This window comes from Eptatretus burgeri, chromosome 1, assembly GCF_056783735.1.
Source record: "Eptatretus burgeri isolate ZD-2024b chromosome 1, Ebu_testis_v1, whole genome shotgun sequence".
NCBI lineage: Eukaryota > Metazoa > Chordata > Myxini > Myxiniformes > Myxinidae > Eptatretus > Eptatretus burgeri.
Genome location: NC_140961.1, coordinates 22768518 through 22783142, shown reverse-complemented (window position 1 = coordinate 22783142; position 14625 = coordinate 22768518). Strand labels below are relative to the sequence as shown.

Genomic DNA, 14625 nt, shown 5'->3' with positions numbered 1-14625 from the left:
TTTCTTAACGTTAAAGTTTATTTTTTCACTTTCTGCACTCATATTATCGAATGCCTGTTCATCATAGCTACAAATCGCTGTTTACATTACTTTTGTAAGTACTACAGTTTTCAAGTTAGGACCTTGGAGTGAATTCATGCATTACATGATGCAATTTTCCACAATTAACTCTCATGGACTAAAGTATATCATCGAAATATGATTTTTGGCTTTGAAGATCCATATCGTCCAGCTCCAGACTAAATAAGTTTCGAAATCTATTATGAAATCTGATAATTTGAAGAAATAATAAATCTTAGAACCAAGCCAACATAACTATTTACTTTATGTAAGCGAGGCTATGGTCCCTCCTCCATACATACACAAGAAAATGTGAAATTTCCGAAGCATTAAACTTATTTTTTTTCTACTGTTTGGAGAATTATATTGAGTAAACAAAAGATTTAGGAACGTGCTGAAATTAACCAGCTTCATTGAGTTATATGATTTAAAGCATTCACTGCTCGACCTTGCCCCCAGTGCCCCAGAGGGAATGCTTATTCATACCTTTGCCAGATTTGTGTCGATATTTTCGGAAGTTTAGTGAGGTGCTCTACAGGGGATCAAAGCAAATCTGGTGAAAAGCAGATGTTTCAAAATAAAGTTATAATGTTTGCGCGGACCGTGAACTGATGTACCACGTGACGCGTGCACAGACAAACAGGCAACGTGGCGCATCCTCAGGGTTGTTCGATGAAAAATAGCAATTATTTTGTGGATAAAGTCATTATTTGAACAAATTCATTAAATTTGTTCAACTGCTGTGGGCGTGGTGAATACCGGCTTTAAAGTTAAAGGGATCCTATCTGGTATGCAGCCACAGCCTGGCCAGCCATTCCTTACCATGTGTCCAGGAAATGGACCAGGGACCACAGTTTAATGGGAATGCTTGTTTTGAGTGCGTGCGTAAGCGTAAGTGCGTAAGCCACTTGCTGAGCACCCTACAGGCAATAGCGGTACATTTCCTGTCCCGATTGGGATGTACAGTCGGCAGTTGTTACAACGTGGAGGTATATTAAAAGGTGTTACAAAGTGGATTTACAAAGGTTATATTGTTTCTCTTTGTGAGTTGCAAAGCAAAATATATTGGATAATACCTGATTTCCGAGCCGTTTTCCATATTAACGCGTTTTCTAAATTACAGAGCCAAATATTTTTTGACCCTTCATGTGACGATTAGCAGCTGTTAATGTTAACGTCACATGACGACATGTCCGGGCGGCATATATACATATATAATCAAAGCCCTAATGCCATTGGGTTCAGCAGCAGGGGAGGAATCGGACACCTTTGTTTTCTCTACGTTGGCAGGAGGTAATCTCCCATTGCAGCTTGGGAAACATTCATAATTGTGGTAAACCTTCGCCTCAATGAACTACGCACTGCTCTAACTGTCAAACCCTCTCCAAAACAATACAAAACTAGAAGGGCACTCAGTAGAGTGCATATCTCCACACCGTAATGCCTGATCCATGAGAACATATCTGGCCCAATACATTTTTGAAATATCATGCTGTATATCGTTTTTGAGTCCTTTCTCTCAATGGTGAAGAATCATTTTTAAAAGTTATAGTAGCCAGATCCTGGTCCAGATCTTCACCAAAATCTAATCAGTTCGTCCTCATCATACCAGTCAAACCAGTCTACAAAATTTCATCCTGATCTGTCTCCAACTTTTTGAGATATGTTGCACACAGACAAACAGACAAACAGACAGAATGAAAAATCACTCATAGAGTTTCAACTCGGCAAAACAGCACAAAGTAGAATGGCACTTGGTAGAGCGCATACCTCTGCCAGGTGGAACAGTTCATGTTTTGCATCCCACCAATGGGCTGCATCCGAACCAAAATCCAATCCGCTTGTACTTGTCACCTTTTCAACTCATCCACTTTGTTTTGTCACAACTCATCCACAACTTTTTGAGATAGTGATATATTTAGTTTTTGGCCCTATCCAATAATTTTAGAAATTAGGACTGTGTTGACCTTCTGACCTTCAAATTAATTGGTAGTTGAATTCAGCGACCTGACATGAAAATGATCTTCAAATTTTAAGTCAATCGGATGAAAATTGAGGATTTTAGAAATTTGGCCCATGTTGACCGCAAAATTAATAAGTGGGTGAATTCAATGACCTGATATGCAACTCTTCTTCAAATGTCAAGTCAATCTGATGAAAATTGAGGATTTTAGAAAACTTGTCCCAAATTGGCCTCTGTTGATCTTTTGGCCAGTTTACCTCAAAATGAATAGGTGGTTGAATTCAGCGACTTGATCTGCAAATGGTCTTCAAATTTCATGTCAATCGGATGAAAATTGACAATTTTAGAAACAGTTTAAAAATTTGGTCTATTTTTGGTTGACCTTATGGCCTATATTGACCTTTTGACCTATGATAACCTCAAAAGTAAGAGGTGGTTGAATTCACTGAACTGATGTGCAAATTCTGTTCACATTTCAGGTCAATCGGATGAAATTTGAGGATTTTAGAAAAATTGGCTCAAATTGGCCTATGTGGACCTTTTTGGTCGACTGAATTTCACGAAACTTCAACGCAGGACCATCGCAGGGTTGGTGCTATTAATCTCTGAAAATTTCAGAACGATCGTTTGAGCGGTTTGGGCTGGAGGCAAGCGGACAGACAAACAAACACACAAACAAACGGAGGTGATCAACACACTTGTCAAAAAATAAATAAATAAATTTGCCAAGTAATAACAAAACCAACGAACGAATATACTTGAAAATTTTTCGATTTTTCAAGTAACAAATAGCCAGACAGAAAGGGGTGAAAACATAACCTCCTTCACCTTCGGTGGCAGAGACATATAAATAGACAAAGACCCGTTAGCAACCTGGTGTCAAGGGATAGCAGACAGATTGTTATATTAAAAAAACAAACTTTATTTTTGTCTGTTCAGTCATGTAATTCAATGTAATAACACTTTATGGCTTACCCAGAACAGGACAGGACATGCAACGAAAATATCTGGAAGATCAACGACCATAACTGCAAAAGCCATCTGTCATTGATCAATACTAAGTTGATCACACATCATAAATACAGATGTACAAAATTAGAAGCACAATACAAGAAAAGTTGTTATAACTCATAAAAATTAATGCTTCCGAAAACATTTTCTTGTTGAAGCAACTTTTTGTGCTCGTCCTTCAGGTTCCATGTGTGCCAGGACCAGGGACCACAGTTTCAGAGTAAAGAGGAAGCATTTATACGGTCGTAAGGTCGGGTTCTTTCACTCAAAGAGTAGTTAATAGATGGAATGGTCTCCCTGGAAAGGTAGTGGCAACAGAAAAGGTAGAAAGTAGTTTTAAATTCGAGTTATAGATAGGTACCTATTAGCAGTGGGAATAGGGGAGCACTTGGATATTGGCAGGAATACACAGGTTTGATGGGCTTAATGGCCTCCTCCAGCATTGAAGTTCCTTGTAACTCCTTGTGTACAGTTCAGTTTGAGCTCGAATAAATTGCTCTTAATTGCAGAAGCCGAGGCAAGACTGATCAGACAAGTTAGAATGAGCAACTTTGCTCCATTTGTAATGGAGAAGTGTACAGTTTTGCCGAGTCAACCTGAAAACCTGACATTAACTTATTCAGAACTCACTGAAGGGCACAGCTTTGCAAGGCATGATGCTGACGAGCCAGAAATGTTGCTTGGTAAGTTAGACAAGATACGCCAAGATGGGGATGAGAGCTACTTGGAACCAAGATTAACAGAATGTGTTAGTCCTGAAGCATCACCAAATGCTTTTTTTTGGATACGGCGTCGAGACTCGTGTAACAGCTAATACTCAGAAACACATAACAAGGCAGGAGACAAGAGGGGCGGGAGAGGGAAGCACAAAACAGTGGAGAACAAAGACGATGGGATATCTGTGGAAGTGAGAGGGATGGGGCAGGGTACACAGGGTAAACAAAATGGTACTCTAGGTACTTTCAGGACGGAAAACAGGGAATTTGAAAAGCTGGAGGGAGGAGTGGGATAGAAGAGAGTGTGGAAGTTTGTTACAGAGGCAGGGGGAAAAAAACAGAGGAATTAAACGGTGTAGGTGAGCAGGATATCTGTGGAACGGAGATGCCTTGGCAGTTGTTTTGGCAGTTCACATTGACTTGACACCTAATCTATATCTATATGGCTAGCAAATACAACCCGTTGCTTCGCTGATGGTGTTATTAAGGGGGAGAGGGAGGGAGGGGAGGGGAGGGATAGAGGAGGGAGAGAGGGGTAGTGGGGAGTGGAAAGGGGTGTTCTGGACATGCGTTTGATAGGGGGACTTGAACGAAAGCCAGGGGGTTAAAAAAAACTGTGAAAAAAAACAAGCTTTCATTTGTCCAATTCACACATTCTTTGACATCCCTTCCTCTCCTCGACTTCTGGAGAGTTGGATGGTGGGTGGGGGGGTTTGGGAGGAGGATAGCATGAGGGGGAGGGGAAGGGAGAAGGCAGCACAAGGGGAGGGGTGGGGAAGAAGGCAGCATGAGGGGAGGGAAAGAAGGACACACACATATTATAGAGATAATAATGATAAGTGTGTGTGTGTGTGTGTGTGTGTGTGTGTGTGTGTGTGTGTGTGTGTGTGTGTGTGTGTGTGTGTGTGTGTGTGTGTGTGTGTGTGTGTGTGTGAGAGAGAGACAGTCAGTTACTCAGTGTGTCTCCTCCATAACTCAAAAACCATGAAACCTTGCAGCCCCAAACTCTGCCTGCATACTATTGGCACTCCAAGGGTGTGCAAGAATGAAAACTGGGTGTTTTGGGCAAATTTGAACACCCTTTTTGAAGATAAATTAGGGAAGTGCTCATCACAAAAAAGAAGCCTTTACTACGGCAGTGGCCATTTTGTTCAGTCTACTCAAAATTCCTTGACTTGGAACAGGTCGCAATGTTTTCTTTATGATAAAGTTTCCTTGCATGATCGTTTCCTCGTGCTCGTGGAGTTTTTGCACTAGTTACGAATTTGGAATTTGATTGCACACAACATACAGGTTCCTTTAATCAGCTATGTCTATAAGTGCTTGTTCCTGAGATAGCTCACCTTCCATTGTTTAAATGTTTAGAAATCGATTAGATGCGCTGCGGATCGATTTAATAGTTAGGGAGCGAACAATGGAGACGTCCCTCCCCCTCTTCTACGAAGAGGAAGAAGAGCCCTTCCGTCCCGTGATTCATGACGTCAACAACTCCCTCCCACCCGTGGTTGAGCGGGGGATGGATCACGAGGGCATGAGTCACGCCGGGCGTGGGGGAGGGGGCGGAGAAGGATAAAGAGGAAATCTTTTCTTTTTTCGTGTGGAGAGTTGAGTGGTCGTTCAGCAGGCCTTCGGGTCCTGTTTGGCTTGGGTTAGGGTTGAGGCTTTCAGAAGCTTTTTGCTTCTGCAGAGGAGTTGTTCAGCAGAGCTTCGGGTCCTGCTTGGCTCAGTAGGCTTTTTGGAGAGCTACTTTGTTTTGGAAGAAAGTTGAGCCGGTTGCTCGGCTCGAGCTGCGAATGGTGGCTTCTTCTTCTTCTTGGTTCATGGAGCTCTTTGTTCTCCGTTTTTTTTTCCCGGCTTGGTGCGACTCATCGACCTCTTCTTGGAGGTGGTTCCTCGGGGAAGCGATGCATCGACGGGAAGGATCGGCTCCTCGTCTCACCAGCACGTGTTGAGAAGCGCGGGAGGATTCGCGGGAGCTCGGGAAGGATCGCGGCTCACGGCGATTGGATCCAGCTCGCTCTCGCTGGAGCTCGGGTCCGAACAACTTGAAGACCACACGAGGTGGAGAGGTTCGAGATAGGCTCTGGGTTTCAGCTCACCTGTCCTCTAAGCTGGAGCCCATTATTAAAGGCCTCAGCCACCATTTCTTGGGTGTGTGTGTGCACGTATGTGTCCGTTGGCCCGTGTCTACTAAGTAGTAAAAACTGTTTAGTGATTGTGTAGAACGGTTGTCGTTCTCCTGTCATGTGTGTTGGCCTTGTATAATTGCATACGTTTTTTGCCTTGTTTAATTGCATACGTGCATGCCTGCTTATGTACTTTATTACAATAAATGTCCTTGTGTGAATGTAAACCTGTTCATTGCGTCCTCTTCCCTTAATTGAGCTGCCATCTTGCACTCGGAATATAGTTGGTTTTTAAATAGCCGGTAAAGTGATCGGGTCCAATGGGGCTCGCGATAACACCCCGCTCGGTTATCCCAAAACGGAGCGAGCTGCATTAAGTGGCTTGTGTCCCAGTGGCCCCGTTGATGTACAATCTCTCGGTAATCTACCCTCACGAATAATTAGGTGCATTGAAGATTTGGCGATCGGACCCTGTAGCGCGAGTAGAGTACCGACAAGGTTGTGGTGTGGTTAAAAACACACCCGTGGCTGGTTTTCGGCATTGATCTGGAAAGCCGCGACTGGATTGTCCATTCGGTGGGTGAGACGGCCGCCATTGGCTAAACGCGGTCGTTCGCACGCCGCGGGCGAGAATCTACAACACACTCATTGCTCGTCCCGCTGTCTTGACCTGCTGCAATTCCTCAAGCTTGTGGGCATTTTGCGCTCACTGTTGGATCATGGGCCCAAAGCTCAAGAGTAGTAGAGTCATGAGTGATGGTCATAAGCTAGAAAGGGGAGCTACTAGAATTGATATCAAGAAGTGAGAGTGCAGCCTCTGTGGGCAGAAATTATGGCGTGAATGAGTCGACTGTCCGTTACAATGAAAAAAAACAAAAAAAAAACGAGAAGGCGACTCGCGAAAATGTCATGTCTACTACAGTACCCGGCATCAAAGTGGTTACCCAGGTCATGGACGTTAACATAGAAACAATGGAGAAGGTATTGAATGGGTGGTTAGAGGACAATGCCCATAAAAACGTGCCTTTAAGCGGACCACTGATTCGTGAAAAGGTAAAGTGCATGTACGATAATCTGGTTGGCGTGGGTGGTGCTCAAACACGAGTGATATGGGTATGAGTGATGTGATTGGTGATTCGGGTGTGTGTTGCCCCAGTCCCTTTCGAGCTAGCAGGGGATGATTTGACCACTTCAAGAAGCGGTACAGTGTCCATGACATAAAGCTCACAGGTGAGCATGCCTCAGTGGACCATGAGGCAGCTGCAACTTTCCCTACTCAACTCACGCAGCTCATTGAGGAGAAGGGGTACATACCAGAGCAGGTCTTCAATGCAGACGAGACCGGCCTATTATGGAAAAAAAAATGCCCGTGAGAAATTTCATCTTGAAGGGAGAGAGAGGACAGCATTGGGGTTCAAGGCTGAAAAGGACTGGGTATCTCTTCTCCTATGTGCCAATGCCAAAGATGACTGCATGATCAAACCGATGATGCTGTACTGTTCCCGAAACCCACTTGCTCTCAAGGACAAAAATAACCACACTCTGCCCATATTTTGGAGGGACAACAGAAAGGTGTGGGTAACAACTGCCATCTTCATGGATTGGTTCCATAACTGTTTTGTCTCTCAGGTGGAGAGGTACCTGGCAGGAAAGAATGTCTCCTCAAAATCCTCTGGCTGGTTGACAATGCTCCTGACCACCCAGAAGGGCTGAAGGTGGCCCATCTCAATTTTGAGGTCATCTTCCTGCCACCCACCACCACCTCCTTGATCAAAACACTCGACCAAGGGGTAATTTCGACATTCAAAACATATTACACCTGCTACACCTTCCACCTCGAACTTACCATTGAGAAATGTTGGAAAGACTTCAACATAAAGCATTGCATCGGCGACATCAATGACTCGACGAAGTAAAAAGCCTCTGCCATCAATGCTTGCTGGCAAAACCTATAGCCTCAGGCAGTCAACAACTCCAGAGGTTTTCCCGACACCATGGAAGAGAGGCGGAAAATTACCGGGTTGGCACGAGAGATGAGAGAAGGTGGTTTTGACGATATGGAGCCTGAGGAATTGGAGGAGCTAATCGCCTTGCATGGTGAGGAGCTGACTGAAGAGGAGTTGGAGGCCATCATCAAGGTTTCCAAGGAGGAGGACATTGAAGAGGAGGAAGAGGTGGTGAGGAAATGATATTCATGTCTCTGCCAGCTGTGAGCTAGAGATCAATAGACGTCTGGGTCAGGCCTATGCAGTCATGGATTCACTTGATCATGGGGAGTGATGCTGTTGGTACCTGTCCAAGACGACGAAAATCTGAGTCTTGAGGTCCTTTGTGCTTCCAGTCTTGCTCTACGGATGTGAAACTTGGACTCTGACCAGGGATCTGAGACGGAGACTTAATTCCTTTGGTACCACGTCTCTTCGGAGAATCCTTGCTATCACTGGTCGGACTTTGTGTCCAACAAGCGGTTGCTGAGAGAGACTCAAATGAGATTTGTTACCTACATAGTCTGTGAGTGTCAGCTGCGGTTGTATGGACATGTCCCTCATTTTCCTGATGCTGATCCTGCTCACCAGATTCTCTCTCTCGGTTCTCTCGGGAGCCTCGTGCATGGAGGAGGCCAATGGGCCGACCACATTCCTCATGGTTGTAGCAGGTTGATCGGCATCTCATGGAAATGGGGATGGGCCAGACATCTGCCTGGGGATTGGCCAGATGGAGGCCCCTTACCTGGAGTTCCGGCAGAAAGTGGATGCAGCGACGCGCTGCTCCGGTGCGTGCTCCCTTACCTGACCTGACCTCATCATGGGAGATTTCAATAATTTTGAGAGCTTTATGATTCCACAGAATCCAAAAGAGAGATATCATTCTGGGTTTGGAGCCCATCATGGAGCTCGCAGTACTCTATATGCTGTGAGTAATTCTAATTTCCAAAGGAATAACTTGGAATGATGGAGGATGCCCAGTCTATCGCTGGCTTTAGAGGTCAGCCTTGCCACATGGTTAACCCAGGAGAGGTCATGGCTGATTGTGAAGCTAGGATGTACAAGACACTGGACGTCTTCCAGTAGCTGACCATGGAAATAGAAAAGTAAGTTCGTTTGACCATCCTTCAAGAACAACAGGGTGAGACAGATTTGCTAGGCTTGAAAGACATGTTCCATTTATTTGACCATTCTCAAAGCATTTAGGATTCTTCTGTTCTTAACATTTGAGTAGTCATTCTCCTTTCATGACAACCTGACAACCATCAACTTTCTCCCTCAGCCCTGCTCTTGGCATTTCCCCTTTCGCTTGCTGTTCCTTTTGTGTCCTGATCTGTTCTGTGCCCTAAGCTCTTCTACGAGCCTTGACCATGTATAAAAAACCCCCAAAAGAAACCACTGTTGTGGACAAAGAAAAGGAGAGATATAAAACTATCTGAAAAAATCAGAATACCACGATGACTACTACGAATCCGCATGCCCAGCTAAGGGGTGTAACGACCTCCTTCGGGGTCCACAATTTTGCACTTCGTTCCTTTGGAACAGGGGGACGCAAGGTTAGGGCAGGAAGTTTGGAATGTTTTTTTCGTTCATGGTGCCGGTGATAACTCGCATACTCTTCACGAAGGACACCATGGAATCTTTAATGTCCACCAGCTAATGCCAGCAGGGATGGGCATCCGAGGGATGGGCACACACATTGATAAGTCACCATGTGGTCAAGAAAAGATCTACAGTGCCTTTTGAAAGTCTACACCACCTTTCAAAATTTTCACCTTTTTTTGCCTTGTAGCCTGGAATTAAATTGCAATAAATTTCTACCTGTATTTACACATCATAACCCACAACTTCGAAATGAAAAACTAATTCTACAAATTCCAGAAAATTAATTAAAAATACAAAACGAGATTATATTGGTTGGATGAGTGTCCATCCCCCCCCCCCCCCCCCCGAGTTAATACTTGGTGGAAGCACCTTTGACAGCAATTACGGCTGTGAGTCTGTTGGGATAGGCTTCTTCCAACTTTGCACAACTTGATTGGGCAATATTTGTCCATTCGTCTGAACAAAACTGTTCCAGCCCAGTCAAGTTGCATGGGGAGCGTTGATGGACAGCAATCTTCAAGTCATGCCACAGATATTACATTGGATTTAGGTCGGGTCTCTGACTGGACCACTCAAGGACATTTATCTTTTTGTTCCTTAGCCACTCCAGTGTAGCTTTGCCTGTGTGCTTTGGGTAATCATCATGCTGAAAGGTGAACTTCCGTCCCAATTTCAGCTTTCTTGCAAAGGGCAGCTAGTTTTCTTCTGGGATTTTCTGTATTTTGCTCCATCCATTTTTCCTTTTATCCTGACAAATTCCCCAGTCGCTGCTGATGAGAAACATCCCCATAACATGATGCTGCCACCACCATGCATCACAGTAGGGATAGTGTTCTTTGAGTGATGTACTGTGTTGTGCTTGCGCCAAATGTAATGCTTTGCATTTCGGCCAAAAAGTTCCGTCTTGGTTTCATCAGACCACAAAACATTTTGCCACTTGGCTTCATAATCTCCAGAGTGGTTTTTGCATACCTCAAATGGGAATGAAGGTCGGCTTTTTTGAGTAATGGCTTCCTTCTTGCCACCCTACCGTACAGGCCAGGTTTGTGGAGTGTTTGGGATATTGTTACATACACACAGTGACCAGTCTTTGTCATAAAGGCATGTATCACTCTCAAAGTTGCCATTGGCCTCTTGGTGGCCTCTCTGATCAGTCTCCTCCTTGCTTGGTCATCCCGTTTGGAGGTACGGCCTGATCTAGGCAGGGTCTTTGTGGTACCATACGCCTTCCACTTCTTAATGATTGTGTTAACTGTGCTCCAAGGAATATTCAAGGCCTTTGAAATATTTTTGTACCCATCCCCTCATCTGTGCCTTTCACAACATTATCTCAGAGGTCTTTTGAAAGCTCCTTCATGGTCATGGTTGAGTCTTTGCTGTGAAATGCACTTCCCTGCAGAGGAAACCGACAAGAACAGCTGATTTTATTCTGAAATAATCAGAATCACTACAATTTAACACAGGTGGAGGCCAATTAACTTGGTCTGTGATTTTGACGGTGACTGATTACACCTGAGATAATTTACAATTGCTTTTATAAAGGGGGGGGGGCACTGACCAGACCAGCATATTCTAGTTTTGTATTTTTAATTAATTTTCTGAAATTTGTAGAATTTGTTTTTCCCTTGGAAGTAGTGGATTACGATGTTTAACTAAAGGTGGAAAAAGTCTGATTTAATGCAATTTAATTCCAGGCTATAAAGCAACAAAAGGTGAAAATTTTGAAAGGGGGTGTAGACTTTCTATAGGCACTGTATATGCAACCCAAAATCAGAATAGAGGAACATTATTGCAAGGAGAATGTCACTGAATGAAGAGGAAAAACAACAAGTAGAGGTACATTCAAAGTAAACCGCCCCCATGCTAAATAAATAAATAACATATCCTCCAGTGCGCGACATTGCCGGGGTGCCTTCAGCACCCGGCGATGCTGCCATCCAGCACAATGAGATGGAATTAGTGGAGAGCGGTGTAAAATAATTGATGGATTAATTAATTGCATAATTTAAATAAACAAACAATCATCGTAAAATAATTAATTTCTTAATCAATTGGCTAATGGCATACCTAAATCACCACAGTGTCATCCAAATTTTATGAAAATTAAGTAATTAATCGAAAAATTAGAGAATCCATTGACTAATCAATAAATCAATAAATCAGAAATACCCTCCATAGCCAAATCACGTTGTCACCATCATATCCAAATATCAGCTTCCCAACTCAAAAGGTGCCTGAGATATTGCCCAGATAATCAAGAAAGTAAATAACAAATTAACAAATAGAAAATAAAGTAATTAATCAATTCATTGATTAATCAAAAAAAAAATTTTGTTGTTTTTGCCAAAGCACTTATTCACTATTGTGCCCAAATTTCAGCTTCCTAGCTCAAAGGATGGCCGATATATCGCCAGCACAAACAAATTAAAAAATACAACAAACAAACAAGCAGTCATAGATTGGTACTTACGAAATCGTCAACTTGTCTAATAAAAGCTGTCTCCAGAGAAGGTTGCGACGCAAACCAGAAGTTTCTACGATGATTCTGCACCAAACCATCAAAAATCGTAACGTCGACCGAAGCAAAAATCTCCATTTCTCCACGCAATTATTTAATATTATTTTATCAAAGTCACAAAACCGTAATATTCGGCCATCCACCAACAATCTTTACATAATCCGACAGCTTAGCGAGTCAGGCATGCGACGATAACCTTTATTGGGATAAAAATGACTTTTAAACACCATCTTTATCGAAAACACCGTCAGCACGCACACGGAAAACCTTTACGTGATCAACGACGCCTCTGCTCGAGCGCGCAGCACCACGTGACGACCCGTGACGCGGCGAGTGAAATATTTTTTATACAATCTTAAAACGTCTCCAAAACATCAGATTTTTACCAGAACTTCGACAACCGAGTTTTAAGCGTCCTAAGCGATCGTAAAAACCGAAGACAAGATTAAAATTGAAGTTAAAACGAACTCGTAACGTCGATCGACGCAAAAATACTCCATTTCTCCACATGAATTTACGGAATTATGTTTGACCTCACTGTGACCTTGACCTTTGACCGAATTTGACCAAAATCTAATCAGCGCTAGCCACCACCCTCCTGAATCACGTGGTGTAATTTGACATTGGTAGCTTCTTCCGTTCTCGAGTTATCATATTTATCTTGGCAAAACGAAGTTTTTGCAAGATATGTTAGTCAGCTTGTATGTTTTTTTTTTGTTTGTTTCTCTGTAATCACGTAGAAAAAATTCTGCAGAGCACAGTTGTCATTGGAAATTTTTGTAACTTCGCATATCAGAGTCCTATAGAGGTCCCTTTCAGCGCATAAAATTTTCAAGGTCAAGGTCAAAGGTCAAGGCCACTTTGTCGCAAATCAGGGGAGTCGACGAAACCCATATTTTTTGAGTAATTTTGATCGGATCGTCTTCAAACTTCATGGGAATATAGTTCATGGTCTGGCGCTCAGCTGATTAATTTTTGGTGGCGATCGGCCTTGACCTTCATGGTTAGCGCCTGAGGTCAAACATTTGACCCCAACGTCAAATTTTCAAGTTTTAGGAACCATATCGTGTAGTACCTCAAATTGAACACCTCGATGAGTGCTTTCTAGATATGCCAAGCTTGAGACATTATGACGTCATTTGGTGACGTTATGAGGCAAACACATTTTTCATGGTTACTCTGTGGAACAATTCTCATCGGAATCTCTCGGAGGCAGATATTCCTCAAGGAGTCGCTCCTGGTGGATAGCAGCTCTGTTCACCTCAGTGTGACCTTAAAGAAGTCACACATGGTCACCTTTTGGCAAGATACAGGTCAACCTAAGGGTGACAATGGTTTTATTATTTTTTTGTCTGCAATCACGTATAAAAAATTCTGCAGAGCACAGTTATCATTGGAAATTTTTGTAACTTCGCATATCAGAGGCCTATAGAGGTCCCTTTCAGCGCACAAAATTTTCAAGGTCAAGGTCAAAGGTCAAGGTCACTTTGTCGCAAATCAGGGGAGTCGACGAAACCCTTATTTTTTGAGTAATTTTGATCGGATAGTCTTCAAACTTCATGGAAATATAGTTCATGGTCTGGTGCTCAGCTGATTAATTTTTGGTGGCGATTGGCCTTGACCTTCATGGTTAACGCCTAAGGTCAAACATATTTGACCCCAAGGTCAAATTTTCAAGTTTTAGGAACCATATCGTGTAGTACCTCAAATTGAACACCTCGATGAGTGTTTTCTAGATATGTCAAGCTTGAGACATTATGACGTCATGAGGCAAAGGCATATTTTTCATGGTTACTCTGTAGAACGATTCTCATCGGAATCTCTCGTAGGCAGATATTCCTCAAGGAGTCGCTCCTGGTGGATAGCAGCTCTGTTCACCTCAGTGTGACCTTAAAGAAGTCACACGTGGTCACCTTTTGGCAAGGTACGAGTCACCCTGCAGGTGACATTGGTTTATTTGGATGTTTGACCTCACTGTAACCTTGACCTTTGACCGATTTTGACCAAAATCTAATCAGCGCTAGCCATCACCCTCCTGAATCATGTGGTGTAATTTGACATTGGTAGCTTCTTCCCTTCGAGTTATCTGTACCAAACCATCAAAAATCGAATATTTGACCTCACTGTGACCTTGACCTTTGACCGATTTTGACCAAAATCTAATCAGCACTAGCCATCACCCTCTTGAATCACGTGGTGTAATTTGACATTGGTAGCTTCTTTCGTTCTCGAGTTATGGTGCCTACAAACAAACAAACAAGCAGTCATAGACTGGTACTTACGAAATCGTCAACTTGACCTCTGACCTTGTTGAATAAAATCTGTCTCTCGAGAAGGTAGCGACGCAAACCAGAAGTTTCTCCGATGATTCTGTACCAAACCATCAAAAATCGAATGTTTTGGATGCTTGACCTCACTGTGACCTTGACCTCTGACCGATTTTGACCAAAATCTAATCAGCATTAGCCATCACCCTCCTGAATCACGAGGTGTAATTTGACATTGGTAGCTTCTTCCGTTCTCGAGTTATCGTGCCTACAAACAAAGAAACAAGCAGTCATAGACTGGTACTTACGAAATCGTCAACTTGACCTCTGACCTTGTCTAATAAAAGCTGTCTCTGGAGAAGGTAGCGACGCAA

At 43.2% G+C, this 14625-nt stretch overlaps 1 protein-coding gene across 7 annotated transcripts in view; it reads right to left on the bottom strand.

The window, feature by feature from the left end:
• Positions 1-14625, bottom strand: part of WBP1L (WW domain binding protein 1 like) — an 83799-nt gene that overhangs the window by 48907 nt on the left and 20267 nt on the right. For 2 of the 7 annotated variants that reach the window (XM_085874981.1, XM_085875016.1), the window contains one exon: positions 11937-12011. The exons of the other annotated variants lie outside the window; for them this stretch is intronic. In XM_085874981.1, the coding sequence (XP_085731107.1) occupies positions 11937-12011 (75 nt within the window). The remainder of the gene's footprint in view (positions 1-11936; positions 12012-14625) is intronic. 7 annotated transcript variants of the gene reach the window in all.